The following is a 17,134-nucleotide window of genomic DNA, read 5'->3' as shown; positions in this document are numbered from 1 at the left end:
GGTTCTTGGTCATTCCTGTATGTCTAAGTAGTCATCAGAGATAGAGAAAACAGACAGTGTTTGTTCACTATTCCCATCTCATGAGCTGCTAAGCAACAGTGTATATAGCTGCCATAAACCTGTACCATAAAGCAGGAAGGAACTATATGATCACAACATTATATCTGTTTGCCTATTTCTCCCTGGTGAGCTCTCTCCTTCCCTTCCCTTCCCTTCCCCCCCTCCCTATCTCTCTCTCTCTCTCTCTCTCTCTCTCTCTCTCTCTCTCTCTCTCTCTCTCTCTCTATCTGTCACTTACGCACACTTTTGCTCTTTTTCCTTTTTTCTCCCTCTCTTTATCTCTCCAACTGTCTCTCTGCCTTCCTCTGTATCTTTCTATCCATCTCTCCCTTCTTCATTCCTCCCATCCTCTCCCACAGCATGACGGACCAGAGCACCGCTCAGCGCTTCCACCATCTGACTGCGCAGCAGGTGGAGGTCCTGGATCAGGTTCTGTCCGAAGTGGTTCCCATCCACGGCCGTGGAAATTTCCCAACCCTGGAGCTGCGGCCCCGTGACATCATTGCGGCGGTCCGCACCCGGCTGCAGACGCAGGGCATCACCGTGAGGGACGTACGTCTAAATGGATCCACTGCCAGCCATGTTCTGGTCCGAGACAACGGGACCAGCTACAAAGACCTGGACATCATCTTTGGTGTGGAACTTCCAAGGCAGGAAGACTTTCAGGTACGATGGGGACCCAAGATTTACACACTCAGATATTGCAATATCAAATAACTGTCAACAATTACATTACAGCTATTAGGAACTATTGTTAATGCATGAGATGATATTGATACTATCTAATACAATGCAATATTCATATGTTTTACATATTTATAAGATCAACATTAGACAGGGTAATAATAACAATATTTCAGTGCTATGTGTATCTAGGGATGAACCCATTTCTGCATTACTCTCATCCTCTTGATCTTGTGCTTTGTTCCCCTACCCCCAGGTGATCAAGGAAACAGTGATGGGCTGTCTGCTGGACTGTCTACCTGCAGGGGTGAACAGAGAGAGGATCAGCAGCTCCACCATGAAGGAGGCCTATGTCCAGAAGATGGTCAAGGTCTTCACCGAACACGACCGCTGGAGCCTCATCTCCCTCTCCAACAACAGCGGCAAGAACCTGGAACTCAAGTTTGTGAGCACGCTCAGGCGGCAGTTTGAGTTCAGCGTGGACTCATTTCAGATCATCTTGGACCGTATGCTGGAATGCTACCTGCTGGAGGAGGAGTCACTGCAGGCAGCCAATAGACTGGAGACTAAGGAGCAGACTTCAGCCAACCAGAGCAAAGAGTCTGTGTCTTTGCCCACCTCAAGGGTGGAGTCCAGGGATAAGGACATGGCGATAGAGCACTTAGACCAGACAGAGCTCACAAAGCAGACAGGATGCACAGCACAGAAGCCACTCTCAGACCAAAAAGAAATCCAAGTCCTTACACAACCCTCAGACCAGACAGAACCCTCAGACCAGACAGAACACTCAAACCAGACAGAACACTCAAACCAGGCGGAACTCTCAAACCAGGCGGAACTCAAAACCCAGGAACTACACTCAGACCAGACTGAACCTCTCATCCAGACAAAACATTCAAAAGAGATGGAACACTCTGAGCAGACAGAACTATCAGACCAGAAGAAAAACTCAGACCAGCCGGAACACTTAGACCAGATGGAACACTCAGAGCAGATGGAACCCTTAGACCAGATAGAACCCTTAGACCAGTCAGATCTCTTAGTTCAGACAGAACACTCAGACCACAAAGAACACTCAGAACAGACAGACCTGTCTGATCACATAGAACTCTTGGACCAGACTGAACTTTCAGACCAGGATATTTCTGAGTGTTGGGCTGATACCAGAGAGACACCAGAGACACCAGTAGATGGACTTCTTGACACAAGAGTCACCAGTGAAGGATCAGATCCAAACCAGTCAGAGACTTGTGCCTGCATTTGTGAGATGCAGGGCAGTGAGTATGTGTCAGAGGAGAGTCCATGCTACAAAGCTGAGTCTACAATCCCACATAACTCAGATGATTCAGAGGCAGAGGAGCAGGACAAGACAGAGACACACACAGATCCAGAGACACACACAGACCTAGAGACACACACAGATCCAGAGACACACACAGACCTAGAGACACACACAGACCTAGAGACACACACAGACCTAGAGACACACACAGACCTAGAGACACACACACACACAGAGACACACACAGACCCAGAGACACACACAGACCTAGAGACATGCACACACACAGAGACACACACAGACCCAGAGACACACACAGACCCAGAGACACACACAGATCTAGAGACACACACAGACCTAGAGACACACACAGACCTAGAGACACACACAGACCCAGAGACACACACAGACCTAGAGACACACACAGACACAGAGACACACACAGACCTAGAGACACACACACACACAGAGACACACACAGACCTAGAGACACACACAGACCAAGAGACACACACAGACCTAGAGACACACACACACACAGAGACACACACAGACCCAGAGATACACACAGACCTAGAGACACGCACACACACAGAGACACACACAGACCTAGAGACACACTCAGACCTAGAGACACACACAGACCTAGAGACACACACAGACCTTAGGTCTTTAGATACAACAAACACAACCAATCCTCAGGATGATCCACATACCCTGCCCAACCAACCCTTGGAGAGGAAGTCCCCCTCCCCTCCCCCCTCCAAAGCCCCCAGCAGACTGTCTCAGATGGTGGTCCTGAAGCACTCCTCTCCCAAACCCCCACGGAGGATGTGCCGTAAGGTATCCCCAAACATCAAATCTATCCCTGACCCAGCCACCGTCCATAGCCTTGACCACTCCTCTGAGCCCAACTTTAATTTAATTCTTGACTCTGACCATTGTTTAACTCCCGATGTAACTCCTGTCTTTGATACCAACCCTGACCCTACCCCAGCAGCCAGCTCTGCCCCTAACCCCGTCACAGCAACAGACCCCCACGGCCACCATGACCTTTTACCTAACACTGACCGCAGTGCTGTCCCCGATCCACAATCCACTACAAATCTTGCCTTAACCTCTCAGGTTAATCCTAATCCAATCCCAGACTCCAACCCTGACCCTAACCCTACCATAGACTCCAACCCTGACCCTAACCCTACAACCGAACCTAGAACCAACACTTGCCCGGAACCAACTCTGGACCTGAATGCTGTAGTACTACATGTGACCTCGATCTCTCAGGTTCCCAGAGATCTGTCATCAGAGATACAAACATCTAAGATCTCAGACTCCGAGTCAGACTCCACCCAGATGATTGCTGACTCGTCTGTGACAGAGAACCATTCTGAGCCCTCAGGCAGTGCTTCAGAGGGAACACTGCAGTCAGAACCCCCAGACTTATTAAACACACTCACAAACACTCATATTAGCCACACATGCATTACCACACACTCTGACACTACTACTCATACACACACCTTGGAGGCAGAGTTGAGTGATGATGGTGATGATGATGATGATGATGATGATGATGATGATGATGGAGACATCTACATTCAGTTGTCCGAGGAGTCATCTTCATCCCCCAGCAGAGTGAAACCTGTAATTCATGTCACACAGCATGAGACCCAAGTGCAATTGACAAGCTTTGAAGCCCCTCCTCCTCTCTGCCTCACTCCTCCTCCCCTCTCCCTCACCCCTCCTCCCCTCTGCCTCTCTCCTCCCCCCCTCGGCCTCGCTCCTCCTTCCCTTTCCCTTCCCCCTCCTTCCTTCTACATTGCGCCTCATCCCTCCTTCACACCAATCACCGACCAGAGTCCTCCTCGTACTCCTCCCCCTACCCGTAGCCCTCCTCCTCCCCTCGTTTCTCCTCCTCTCTGTTTTACCCCACCTCCTATCAGTGTCACCCCTCCTCCCCCCAGTCCTCCTCACTCCTCCAGCTTTGGTCCCTCTCCTTTCTCGCTCACCCCTCCTCCCATCTCCCCTACGTCACCCTTCTGTCTCTCCCCACCTCCTCTCTCTCTTTCTCCTCCCCCTCTCTCCCTTTCCCCTTCTACCCTTGGATTTTCTCCTCCTTCTCTTTCCCCCACCCCTTCTTGCCCCTCTCCTGCCTCTCCTCCCCTCTCTTCATCCTCTCCAGCCTTCTCCCTCTCCCCCTCTCCTCCGCTCTCCTTCGCTCAGGTGGCACACACAGTGGAATCTATACCCTGTGGGTCCCTGTCTTCAACCCCGGAACCTTCGTCAGAGAACACAGGGACTGAGAGACAGCTGTCAGAGCCATCCTCTCTCTCCAACCTGCCTCGACAGGACACCCTGACAGTAGATAGGATGTCCCTAAAGGCTCTTCCTTCCCCCCAGGCCTTAAAGACTGCCTCATTCACACCTGCCACTTTCAACCCCTCCTCAGTCCCCCCGGCTCAGTTGGCCCATCTACCAGGTAGGACACATGATTCAGCTTCCACAGAGGCCTCTGGAGTGGACAGCAAGGCCACAAAGGCATCCGGAAACACGCCTGTGCTGAATACCATCCCCCGAACCTCCAGTGGCTTGCCCGTGGTTGAGGTCCTGGCAGAGAGCATGTATGGAGACTTTGAGGCCGCCATGGATCACCTGAGGTACCGGCTGATTGCCACACGGAACCCGGAGGAGATCCGGGGTGGGGGTCTGCTCAAGTACAGCAACCTGCTGGTGAGGGACTACCGCCCGGCTAGCGAGACCCAGATCAAGACCCTGGAGCGCTACATGTGTTCGCGCTTCTTCATCGACTTCCCTGACGTGCAGGAACAGCAGAGGAAGATCCTGTCCTACTTGAGGAATCACTTCATCGGCGAGGAGCGGAGCAAATATCAGTACCTGATGACCCTGCGACGCGTCGTCGACGACAGTACGGTGTGCCTGATGGGACACGAGAGGCGGCAGACGCTCAACATGATCACGGTGCTGGCGCTGAGGGTTCTGGGAGAACAGAACATTATCCCCAACACGGACCATGTGACCTGCTATTACCAGCCCGCGCCATACCTGGCCGAGCACAGCGCCCCCTACATTGCCGAGCCAGGCTACTGCAGCTACTATATACCACAGGGAGGTTCGACCCTACTGTACCAGCCCTATCCTTTACATCTACACACACAGACTGGCCTGGTCTAGCAAAGGACACACTGTGTAAAAACCACCAACACTGACCTAGACCAACACTGATATATCATGTAGGTCTTTCTCCACACACACATAGCAGCTCCACATCTGTTTGAGGTCTGTGGTGTGATTATAGGTAATTATCCACCCTTTGTGGCAAAATAATAATTCTCCTGATATTGAAGACATTCTGTGATGAATGTATGAGTCACACCTTGGCTCCCAGTCTCCCTGGGAAACGGGTGAACAGATGACACACAAGCACAGGCAGGGAGAGATACACACACACACACACACAGTGTTTCTCGGCTACACAGTCGAATGCACCCACATTGTGCGCACACACACACACACGAAGCTCTATCTCTTCCAGACTCAAGAATCCTCGTGCAGTATTTCCATGTTCTTATTGTGTTGTTCTAAACAAGTTTGTTCTGAGTGCGAAAGTGGCCTGTTGTTGGATCTTTCAATATTTTGCATGGGTAACGAGGACTGTTTCTCCCCACTGCCAAATACTATGTGAGGACTTAGCTCCCAAATCTTAGCTAAAGGGGTGTGTGTAGCTGGATTAGTGTTTGTGAAATGCAAAGAGATGAAGAGGATAATTATATACAGTATTAATCTACCAGCGGGGGCGCCACATGGGCTGCCTAAGAAGGTTAGTGGCATTTAGTGTTGCACACACAGACATAGACACAGACACAGACACACACACGTTTTTTGCAATTCACACATTATAACATGTACATCCATAATTTAGACAACCAGAAACAGGTTCAGAAGCTTTTTTATAACGTAGTCAAAGGTCGGTAGGACAAATCAATCTATTTTTACAAGACTTTCAGAGAAATAAGTAAATTAATATAAAGTCGGTCACACACACTTAAACAAAATCACAATGTCTTTACAATACACTGTACAGATGACTGAATACTGGATATTGTACACCAATGCACGATAGGGTATTGTTTTCAGGTGAATCATGTGAGTAATGTCATATTTCTTGTGGAGTCTTGGGTATAATGTGATGTATAAGCTAGTGTTACTGTGTTTTGACTTACTGTGCAACTGTTGACTTGTTAAGAGGTCAGTCAAGTGACCACCCATGATGTGGTCAGGTTTTGGTCATTGTTTGGTCATCTCTGAGGCCTGATAAGATATGTGAAACCGAACCTGTCAGAACACACACACACTCACGGAACCAGTCTGAAACCACAGAGGAAGAAGAGAAAAAATACAAGATTCATATCCACTCAGAAGCCCTCATAAAATGACTGTGACCAAAGACGGCCTAGGAGGAAACTCAAGTGCCTAAATGAGAGACATCAGCATGCCTGTATTACTGCACTGGGGTATGGGGAGGGAGGTGGGGTCATGGGAGGGGACGTATGGGGAGGGAGGTGGGTGGGGTCATGGCAGGGGAGGTGTGGGGAGGGTGGTGGGGGTGGGGGGGGTGGCGAGGTAGGGGGTGTCAGTTGTTGACTGACTGTTTTGATGTCTTATCTTATCTCATGTAGTCCTTTGTGGTTGCTTATTCATGTACATTTACTAAATAAAATGACCAAAAAACTCTCACAAACAGCCTAGCTTGATGAATATCATTCCAGAGGCTGCCCACAAACACCTCAGCCCTCACTTCTGCACCATCAAGAACTGTCCATTATAACCTTTCCCCTCTCTCTCTCTCACTCTCTCTCGCTCTCCCTTCCTGAGTCCTGATGACACATAGCTCCCCACTTACAAAGGGCCTGGGTATGGGGCCGAGCTGGCAAATAGCTGGGTGACACCAGAACTCTTCAAAATCATCTACCTGTTCTTCACATTTGTCGTGACTCACAGGATGCACTGTGAAACAGGCTCTTGCTATGTTTGAGTGTGTGTGTGTGTGTGTGTCTGTGTGTGTCTGTGTGTGTCTGTGTGTGTGTGTGTGTGTGTGTGTCAAAACTGTCAGCAAATCAAAGGCATCAGGTGGTTCACTCAGACACTTGGTAATTGATGGAGTCACAGTAATGAAATGATATTGTCTGACTACCACATTCCCCTTCCCTCCCTCCATCCCTCCCTCCACCCCTCCTCCCTCTCTTTCCACCTTCCTCCTCCCCTCCTTCCTCCATCCCTCTCTTCAGCTCCACTTCACACCACCGATTCAACCAGGGGCGAGATGAAGCAGGGGGTGGGTGTGGTGTGTGTGACCGCACACACGCACACGTGTGTCTGTGTGGGCAGCATTTTGGACCTGTATTAAACCGTGACAGTGTAACACCAGCAATGCTGGATTTTAGGTTTCCACAACAAAAGAGACACGTGTGCTTACGAGTGTGTGAATGATTGCGTGGATTCAAACTGCCGTCTGGCTACAGTGAGCGTGCGTGCGTGTGATAGGTTACAGCGTGCCTGTGTCCACGTGTTCTGGCGGGGTCTGTATCTGTAGCACGCAGACGACCCAGCCTCTTGTCCACTCCAGGTTCCCATGGAGACGCAGAGAGTGACGAGCCGCGGAGAGAACATGAGTGAAGACGGCAGGGACCGAGAGACACAGAGAGGGAGCGACGGGGAGAGAGGAGGAACAGACTGAAGGAGGGCAAAATGAAAGAGTAGGGGACGTGGAAGCAGGAAGTGAGAGAGATAGGAAGAGAGGAAGACCGAGCAGCAGTTTCAGGTTAGAGGGGAAGAGAGTGGGAGAGAGGAGGATAGACAGAGGGAGTGAGGGAGGGAGGGGTGTATAGGGAGCGTGAGAAGGGGGTGGCAGGGGGGGAGTTGTCAGGCCCCCAGTCACAGGGGAGTCACTCTGAGGTGGCTGCAGTGACGGCAGTAGTGACGTCAGAGAACACACACACACAAACACACATACAAACATTCACACACAGACACACAGAGCAATTTCCTTAATAGCATCTCCTCTTTGTACCTAAGCGTACTCCACCTGATGCTCATTGACAGCACAAGAGAAAATGAACACTGAGATTCTTTAGTTCAATCCATCTTTTAATGTGAAGACAAGCTGGAATGAAGGAAAAAAATAAATTGGGATATTGCGAGGGTTGTTCAAAAGCTCACTTTGAAGGGGCATTTCTTGCTCAGATGTGTGTGCTTATATGTACATGTATATGTGTATGTGTGTGTATTGAAGTGGAGGTCAAGGTGGTCCTTACCCTCAACGCCCAGGGTAGCTCTTAGGAAACCTGGGGGGACATCTGTTGACTTTTAACAGTTTTGTCTGCTATAACTGTTACACAGCATTTACAGCTTTCAGCCGACTGACTCATAGAGCTGCAGCACTAGTTAAGGCTGGTGGATGTGTATGGGTGTATGTGTGTGTGTGTGTGTGTGTTGGATCCAGTGACCTATCTAATCCATGCTTTTGAAGAAGCCAACTGACTACTCACTAAGCAGGACTCAGGGCCTTTTGCAGAATGAATCCTGACTGGAACGTACTGGACAAGCACTTCCTGTCTGGCTGGAGGAAGTGAGTCCATAGCTTAACATATTACTCATATAGGCCCAAGGGGAAGGATGTGTGTGTTGGGGGTGGGAAATGTCTATAGGGTGGATGGTGGGCTAATTGTCAGTTATCAGACCTTTATCCAATCAGGTGAGTCACCAATAACAGATCGGATTGGCTCTGTGGGGGAAGCAAGCATGCACGTCACTGCACCTCATCTCCATCTCCCCCGTCGACCTCTCGTCCACCCCGCCCCAGCTCATATCCTCTTCACCTTTAACCTCTCCCAGCCCCCGCCATCCAGCATGTCACTCCCCCTACATCACATCTTTGTCTACACCAATCATCTCTTAGTTTGATGAAAAGCTTTATTGTCCATCCATCCTTCCCTCTCCTCCCCATTTTGCTCATCATCACTCCCACCCCTCTCCCTCCCCCCATTATACCTCAGCCCTCCCCCTCTTCTAACTCTGTTCTCCATCCCTTCATCCTCTGCTCCCCCTCACCACCGTGCCTCCTTACCTCTTCCTCCCTCCACAGCCTCCTCCTCCTTCCACCATCCACCCTTCCTCATCTTTCCTGCCTATCAAACAATAGTTGATAGGCAGGAAATATATCAAAAGTTGACAGTGTGTCTGAGTGCCACACACACACACACCTACACACACACACATACACACATGATCGTACCTGCAGCAAAGCACCATCCCACATGCCTGCATCTCTGTATCAACACACACACACACCCACACACACATGCACACACCCCAGACTACCTCCAAACCCCCCCCACACTTCCCTCTCCATTTTTACCAGAAGCAGCCAAGAAAGACATTAAAAAAGGGTGGGGGGAGGGGGGGAGAGAGGGGGAGAGAGGGGGAGAGAGGGGTAGGGAGGAGGACAGCAATTAGCAAGGCGAGTCACTGCCGCAATACCGCCACTGTGTTCAACCCCACTACACTTTCCTCTCCTGCCCGCATATTAATGCACGATTAACGCTCCTAATTCACTCTTTAGCATTGAAATGATGCTGCAGTGTGTGTCAAAAATAGTTTTCTCGTCATCAGGTGTCGTCACCACTTTTTCAAAAATAAAACCGACCAAAAACAGGATGGGTGATTATCTTGCAACACTTCTAGAATGCTCACTAGGTTGCACAAATTCACGCTAAGTACGGTAGACAGTGTGAAAGTCCCCTCACAGTGGCTCTGACGGAGTCTGGTGGTGCATCACTGCACCAGAGTCACCAAGAGGTCAAATCATTAACTATGCAAACAACGTTTGGTGTGATACGTCAATGAGACTGGTTGCACATGAGCTTAAATACACACACACACGTAGACACACACACACTCAAATCTTCAGTGTGTGTCAAAGAAAGAGAGGAGAGATAGTTTGTGTTTGTGCGTGCGTGTATTTGTGTGTGTGTGTGTGTCTTTGAGTGTGTGTTTCTGTGTGTGTCTGTGTCTTTATGTGTGTGCTTCTGCTACCAGTGGTGTGCTGATCAGCAGGGAGCTGAAAAGAGGAGGGGTGTGTGTGTGTCTGTGTGTGTATGTGTGTATTTGTGCTGATTGACGTCACAGACGCCCACTTGTTTCCATCTCTCGTCTGCGTGGCAGAAAGAATAGATTCCAATCCACAACCTTCTCCGTTCTCCTCCTCCTCCTCCTCCCCCTCCACCCTCTCCTTCCCTCCTCCTCCCCCTCCACCCTCTCCTTTCCTCCTCCCCCTCCACCCTCTCCTTTCCACCTCCTCTTCCTCCACCCTCTCTTTTCCTCCTCCTCCTCCCCCTCCACCCTCTCCTTTCCACCTCCTCTCCCTCTTTTCTAAGGAATCTCTCTTTCTCCCTATGATCCGTCACTCCTTTGTTCTCCTCCAACCATCTGCTCCTCCTGCGGCTCTTCCTCCTTTTCCCCACAGGCTCACTCTCTCCCCATAATCCCTCACTCCCCTAACACTTCCTCCTTTTCCCCACAGGCTCACTCTCTCCCCATAATCCCTCACTCTCCTAACACTTCCTCCTTTTCCCCACAGGCTCACTCTCTCCCCATAATCCCTCACTCCCCTAACACTTCCTCCTTTTCCCCACAGGCTCACTCTCTCCCCATAATCCCTCACTCCCTAACACGTTGTCCTTTTCCTTCTCCTCTCACCCTTCCTCTGAATCCTTTTCCGGTCTCCATCTTCTACCTCCTCCTAGAATAACCCCTGCCCCCAATCTTTCTTGCCCTCCACCCCTCTTCTTGTTCACCCCTCTTTCTTCCTCTCCTCCAGCACACTCTCCTCCTCCTTGTTTCTCCCCCTCCTCTCTACAGGACTTAGACCTCAGATGGAGTTGAAGACATGAGATATTAGTACACGTGTACCACTTCAGTGTGACTGCACCTCATCAGTACTGAGGACGTGGTGTGTGTGTGTGTGTGTGTGTGTGTGTGCTTGTTTCCTTAAGCATGAAACACCAGGGTGACAGCAGATGCTGGTAACCGTGGCAATGGAATGACCTTGTTCAGGACAGTGGCAGTGATGAAGTCACTTCTTCATCAAAGGTCAGCCTCATTCTCACGACCCCTTTCTCCTGTAGAAGACAGGAACATTGAACAGTGGGTTCTAAAAATACATTATGTTTTTATAGAAACATCAAATCAAAACAACATAGTTATAAAGTACATGACCGTGTGTATATGAGGAGGGAGGGGAGGATGCGCACTGTGGTGACTCAGCCTGAGAGAGAAGAGTAAATAGACAGGGAAAGAGAGAGATAAAGAGAGATCGAGAAAGAGAGTCATACACATACATATGTCTGTACATATACATCTGTACAGACAGACAGGCAGATGGACAGACAGACAGACAGGCGGGCAGGCGGGCGGGCGAACAGACAGACAGACAGACAGACAGACAGACAAGCCGAGTAGGAGATTGAATCTCAGCATCACAGAATAAAGTGAGCGTTGATTATAGACCTGATCATAGAGGAATAGAAGGCTGATGGTTGGGTGGATGGATGAATGGACGCATCAATGGGAGAGGGAAATATGAATACTGTTAGCTCTCAGCAAAGATTAAAGTGTTTAGGAGACATGGATGTTTTACTCCATTAACTGATATACTTCACGTCTGGCTAATCAATGTCCTCCCTGTTTTTTATAGTCATCAACCCCTCTCACATCTCACTACTCTTCAGCACGCACCCTTTTCACTTCAAGACTTGTATCGAGCAGGATATATCAACTTGCTCATTATAGTCATTGGAGAGTCACTTATAGAGTGAATGAAGCTGTATTGAATGGAAGTGAGAGCGAGGGAGTAGTTATCTAACTCACTGACGGAGCTCGCCAGGACTCAAAATAGCAGGGCCGAAGCATACAAAGGAAACTTCTGACACCTAGAGGCTGTACAGTGAAACAGCATGCCAAAATAAATCCTCACAAAATGGAGACTGCTCTCATATTGAGCCCTAGGTCCGGTTTGAATTGAAAAAATGCATCCGTCCTTTTCCCTCATTTTTGGATATTTTATCTCATATCACTGAATTCATACCAGCTGTGGATAATGACTTAAAATCAAACCTGTCCTGTTGTGTCAAGATAAGAAATTATCTTAAGGAACATCTTTTGGGAGGGATATGATAGACTGCTGTCACCTTGAGGAGGTTGACTGTCAAAATTTCTCATCATAGTGAATAACAATGTTCTACATGGCTAAGAGAATCTTTTTATAGCTCATGATTATAAGCTTTATTTAGTTTATACATGGGAGTTTAGACCAGGTCCTGTGTTTGAGACAACTGTGCCTCTGATGTTAAGTAAAAATCATTAAGCCTACTCCACAACATAGGCAGAAATAATGATTACTGTTTAGCTCGTAAAAACACACGGACCGTCGTGCGCATGTATCAGTAACACTCTTTCAAAGCAGACAGAAGATGAAAGGAGGAATGAGACTAATGATGGGGCTGACTGCACAAACACAAAGATCCCTATCAATATAGAGGCGCAGCAAGGTTGTGTCTCTCTCACATACACACACACGACCAGCTCTTTAGCTCCATTTAATTCTCTTCAACATCGGCTCAAGAGCCCACGCTTCCTCTGGAGGCATATTTTGGGGTGATGTCTAGAGCTGGTCTCCGATGGCCACAGAGTGACCTTGTGTGTGTGTATGGGTGTGTGAAATCAAAGTGGGTCATGGTGCTCACGCTCCACTTCCTTAGTTGTCTTTGTGTGTGTGTGTGTGTGTGGGCTTGGGCAGAAAGGGGGGTAGTATCCCACACAGGGTAGTGTGGATCCCAGAAAGCCATTCACTAGCACTGGCAACCACTCCTATTGGGCATCAGGATGCAGTGTATGCTTTTTTATCCACACTTACCACCATGCCAACCTGGCAGTCCTCTCTACAGTCTCCATCCCTTGTAGATTCTGACTTTAGTGAAGAAAAGCTGTTGCCCGTCTGTACAGCCTCACAAACGCGTAGATTACCATCTCAGCTATGACTACCTGCAGACTCCATGTTCTAAACCTTTCTTTAGACAGTTAATTTGAAGAATGTAGTGTGTGTGTGCATTTATCTGACCAATGTGGTCAAGACGCAATCTTAGAAGACAGAGAGCCAACACAAGGACCAATGCCGGCCCAAAACAACAACAACAAATGACTCAAATCACAAGCAGTTTGAGGAAAATTCCCAGGACTTCTTTTATTAAGAGAACTCCAGAACATAAGAGAAGGGATCAGACACCTGCAATTCGTCAAGAGAAGGTTCCAAATTCATCTTAAAAAAACCAGAGTTGTTTAGAAAAGCTGAACAGACAGCATAGATCGATGGTGGAGTGGGGGGGTAGGGAGCTGTTTTAGACGGAGGGGGGTGTCAGTCGGCAGGGTCGTCTAGGAGACAGGTTGGACGTGTCGCTGTTCCCGGAATGTTTCACATGTTCGTCTTCCTCTTTCTTATGGACAACACGCTTCAACACGCTTTTAACATGATTCAATGAAAAAATAACAGGAACAAGAGACATAAGCGAAGGGAACTCACTGCACATATAGAGAGGTCAAAAAAAGAATCAGCCATATTTATGGGTGAACCGTTAATAACACACAAATAAGGTGGGGGCACGTAGGGAACCGGGGAGAGGGGACAAGAACACACACCTCACAACTAAGCCAATCGGGGGGTGGGGAGGAGGGAAGGAGGGGTGGGGGGGGGGGGGGGCAGGGACTCACTTCCTACACCAAACAAGCCTTCAACAATCATGAAATGCCATTTAAAAAAGATTTTAGTGTGTTCGTCTTGCTTGCAGACACTTTGATATGACCACTGCAAATCTGCAAGGTGCTTCCGTTATTCAGCGTTGCGTTTGTGCTAAAAATCTGTACGGATACTTATAAAATCATTGATAAAAATATTCCTCTGTTAACAATACGCCTTGGAGGGAAACCACGTGAGAGACTGAGGCGGGGGGCTGGCTGGACTGAGGGGGGGCAGGGGTTGGAGGGTTTGGGGCTGGGGAGGGTGGAGGGGCGCGGCAGTGTTGCTACTCAGGCTTGGCCTCTTCTTTCTCTGCCTCCGGAGCTGCCTCCACCTGTGGGATGGGGACAGGGGTGAAAGGTCGTCAGAACACGGCACCAAACACAGCCTGGACTGTGCGCTCTCTCTGCCAGAGAGAGGAGTTTTCTGTTGACGTGTCAGACCTCGATCAACCTACGCTACAACTTGACATGGAGTGCCTCGTCTCACACACCTTGGGTATGGGGTTCTACTGAAACAGGCCTTTTGTTCTGCTTTACACTGAAGGATAAGACTACAGTAGGTCCCTAGAAATCTGTAATCAGGGGTTTTCAGATGGTCTTGAGTCTCATATCTGGAGATGTTGCTGATTTTTGCCCATAAAAAGTTATCTACCTCCCTCTGAGTGACGACCTCGTGGATCTTCACCACCCAATTATCTAAGTAGTCTGCTCCTAAGTATAGTTATAGTATAGTTAGTCCACATATTTAAGTTTCAATATTCCTATATGTTTAATGTATGCACCTCCCTGCCAAAGTAAATTCCTTGTTTGTGCAAACATTCAATTAATAAAATCGAATAAAATCCCTTCTGATTCTGATTCTAATGCTTTCTAGATGACTTCCTTCTGTCTATAATGTGTGTGTGTGTGTGTGTGTGTACCTCGTTGGTCTTGGCCTCTCCGTTCTCAGAGTGGTTCTCCTCGTTGGCCTCGGCCTCTGCGTTCTCCTTCGCCTTGCTCTTGGTCTTCTTGTCCTCCTTCTTGTCGTTCACTACCTTCTCTTTCTGCAAGGGGGGGGGCACAGAACACGTCAGTACCGAAACCACAGAAAATGATCCTTGCATATGTGAGGGACTAACCCAGGGACTTAACCTTCAGGGGTCAGGAGGTGATGTTATCTGTATTCTTACCTTGGCTGCCTTCTTGGCCTTTGGCTCCGGTTTAGGAGGGACTGGCTTCTATGGACATGGTTAACAGATATGATGATGACTCCCGACACTACATCATCACAGTACCTGACACTGATTGACAAACCCAAAACTGTAACTGGTATTAAATCACTTGTGTGTTGTTTAGATGTCAATCCTTTGTAATACTGTCCAAACATTTTAATCATACATTTTAGAGCAACCTTACCTATATCAGGCTTACAAAAGATATTTCATGTATGTAATATTATTTATTAATAGTGTCACTTCATCAGTAACTTATAATATTGGGTGTATTGGCTGAATTAGCTGATAAGTGATCTGCATAAATGTGAAGTAGTATGGTGATTAATCTCTACTAATTTCAGAGGCAATTACCTACTACTGATGTTATTACGGTGCTTATATTAATCATATATCCGATTATGTGTAAATAAAAGTCATGTTTAGACATTTCTTAGTGTTCACAAGTATACTTGAGTGTAATAAGATGTTTTACACTTCAAAAACAGATTTTATGGCTGTTTAAATACTTAATAATCTATTGTTTAGCTGTTTATGTGTGCTAGAACTTTGTTTTGAGTTATAAATAATTATAATCTGTTTGTTAGTGTGGCCTTTTAGTGTTGGTGATGTATTTCAGGCAGAGATGTGTTTCCTACCGCTGATAACCGAAGGGATCTCCTCTGGGGCTGAAACAGTAGGTATAAAACATAATTACAACTTTATTACAACTTTGTTACAACTACACAAACATGCATGAAGCAATTTGGCATTTCTTATATCATAATTACACGTAATAAGTCTGTGTGACCCCAACTAAACAACAATATCTTATCTAATTTGTTGAATTCTGATTATTTTAAACTAATAAAGATCTTAGGGAAGTTGTTAGATATGTGGCCATCTTACCTCCTCCTTAATGTCCCCATCTCCTCCCTGCTGAGCAAAAAAACAGATTTATAGGTTAAAAAAAGAGACAATTTTGATTATTTCATCGCTTGGACATAATGGGCCACTGTAGTGATGACAAACCTTCTTAAAGTGCTAAAATGGCATATTATGAACACATGTAAAGGCCTTACAAAAACTTTTCAAAATCAGATGAAAATGGTATATAACTTGGAAAATACCAAGTTTTATGGCAAGAAATACTTGGTTTATTACATTGTGATAATAATTTTGAAGTATATTTATAGACCATAATCACTTTAACTTGTGAGACCAGATCTAGAGGTCCTTAAGTCTTCACCTCCCTTTCTTACTTCATCTCTCTTTCATTTAATGGATCTCCTTTTGAAAACTCGCGCGGGAGGGTTTAGGCAAGGGGGAGGAGCTCAGACAAAGCTCTATAGCACCACCAGGCGGTTAAAGGACGCCATCGCAGCCATTAGGGACCACGAACAAAGAGAAAAAATATAAGATTTTATCGAAATACGACGACGAAGACATATTTTTACATTCGTAATACTAACTAGAGATACCAATGGGTTTTCTCATAGCAGTTTTGGGCAGAATGGGGGGCATTTGACGTTAACTGAACCGTTTGTTCTCGAGAGGTCGGCGACGAAAGAAGACTTGGGCTGCAAAGCATGGCTGCTGCTTGTGCTTTAACTGCATGGAGACCGAAAGAGACTTCTGACTCCCCAAAGGACAGCGGCTCAAAGGAGAAAAACAGAGGTTGCAGCCCTCTTGTGTGCAGGAAAATATTCATTCAAACGTACAAAAAATATATATTATTTCTAGAAAATACTCTCAAAATACCGTCGATATATTTGTCGAGGAAATTAGGTTATAATTAAGTAATGGTTGAGAAGGATGGCTTCAAAATCATTTGCATGGTATCAATAGCTGTCTACTTCGTAGACCCATCTAAATCATTAGCAGAATACGTACCTTTCTCTTGGGCATGTTGATTTCTTGGAGAATCTCGTACAAACACAACTAGAAACTGTTTTATTCAGTGGTGAGTTCAGTGCATGTAAAGAAGGCGAGTGTCTCCCTGTGCGCGGCAGTGTAGTAAACACACAGGAACAGAGAGGCGAGTGGTTGA

At 47.4% G+C, this 17,134-nt stretch overlaps 2 protein-coding genes across 7 annotated transcripts; one reads left to right on the top strand and one right to left on the bottom strand.

Moving 5' to 3' along the window:
• The first annotated feature begins 420 nt into the window (after positions 1–420).
• On the top strand, positions 421–6,559 carry tent5d (terminal nucleotidyltransferase 5D). 3 transcript variants are annotated; one of them, XM_084699052.1, is made up of 4 exons: positions 421–726; positions 1,001–1,298; positions 4,057–4,067; positions 4,631–6,559. In XM_084699052.1, the coding sequence occupies exons 1-4, from the start codon at positions 421–423 to the stop codon at positions 5,216–5,218; spliced, it is 1,203 nt and encodes a 400-aa protein (XP_084555178.1). In that variant the 3' UTR covers positions 5,219–6,559. The 3 variants fall into 3 exon arrangements, with proteins under 3 accessions (XP_084555178.1, XP_084555179.1, XP_084555177.1); XM_084699053.1 differs by lacking the exon at positions 4,057–4,067 and having other exon boundaries at positions 1,001–1,294; XM_084699051.1 differs by having other exon boundaries at positions 1,001–6,559.
• Positions 6,560–13,317: 6,758 nt separating this feature from the next.
• Positions 13,318–17,134, bottom strand: hmgn6 (high mobility group nucleosome binding domain 6). 4 transcript variants are annotated; one of them, XM_084682832.1, is made up of 6 exons: positions 16,978–17,134; positions 15,994–16,020; positions 15,744–15,773; positions 15,064–15,108; positions 14,815–14,937; positions 13,318–14,226 (listed from the first exon to the last, which is right to left on the bottom strand). In XM_084682832.1, exons 1-6 carry the CDS (start codon positions 16,990–16,992, stop codon positions 14,179–14,181), a joined length of 288 nt encoding a protein of 95 aa, XP_084538958.1. In that variant the 5' UTR covers positions 16,993–17,134; the 3' UTR covers positions 13,318–14,178. The 4 variants fall into 4 exon arrangements, with proteins under 4 accessions (XP_084538958.1, XP_084538812.1, XP_084538729.1 ...); XM_084682686.1 differs by having other exon boundaries at positions 15,064–15,111; positions 16,978–17,133; XM_084682603.1 differs by having other exon boundaries at positions 15,064–15,111; positions 15,994–16,023; positions 16,978–17,118.

This window comes from Hypomesus nipponensis, chromosome 1 (genome assembly GCF_054491055.1).
Source record: "Hypomesus nipponensis isolate SF chromosome 1, ASM5449105v1, whole genome shotgun sequence".
NCBI classification, from domain to species: Eukaryota; Metazoa; Chordata; class Actinopteri; order Osmeriformes; family Osmeridae; genus Hypomesus; species Hypomesus nipponensis.
The sequence above is the reverse complement of the archived record's forward strand: the minus strand, read 5'-3'. Positions and strand labels throughout refer to the sequence as shown.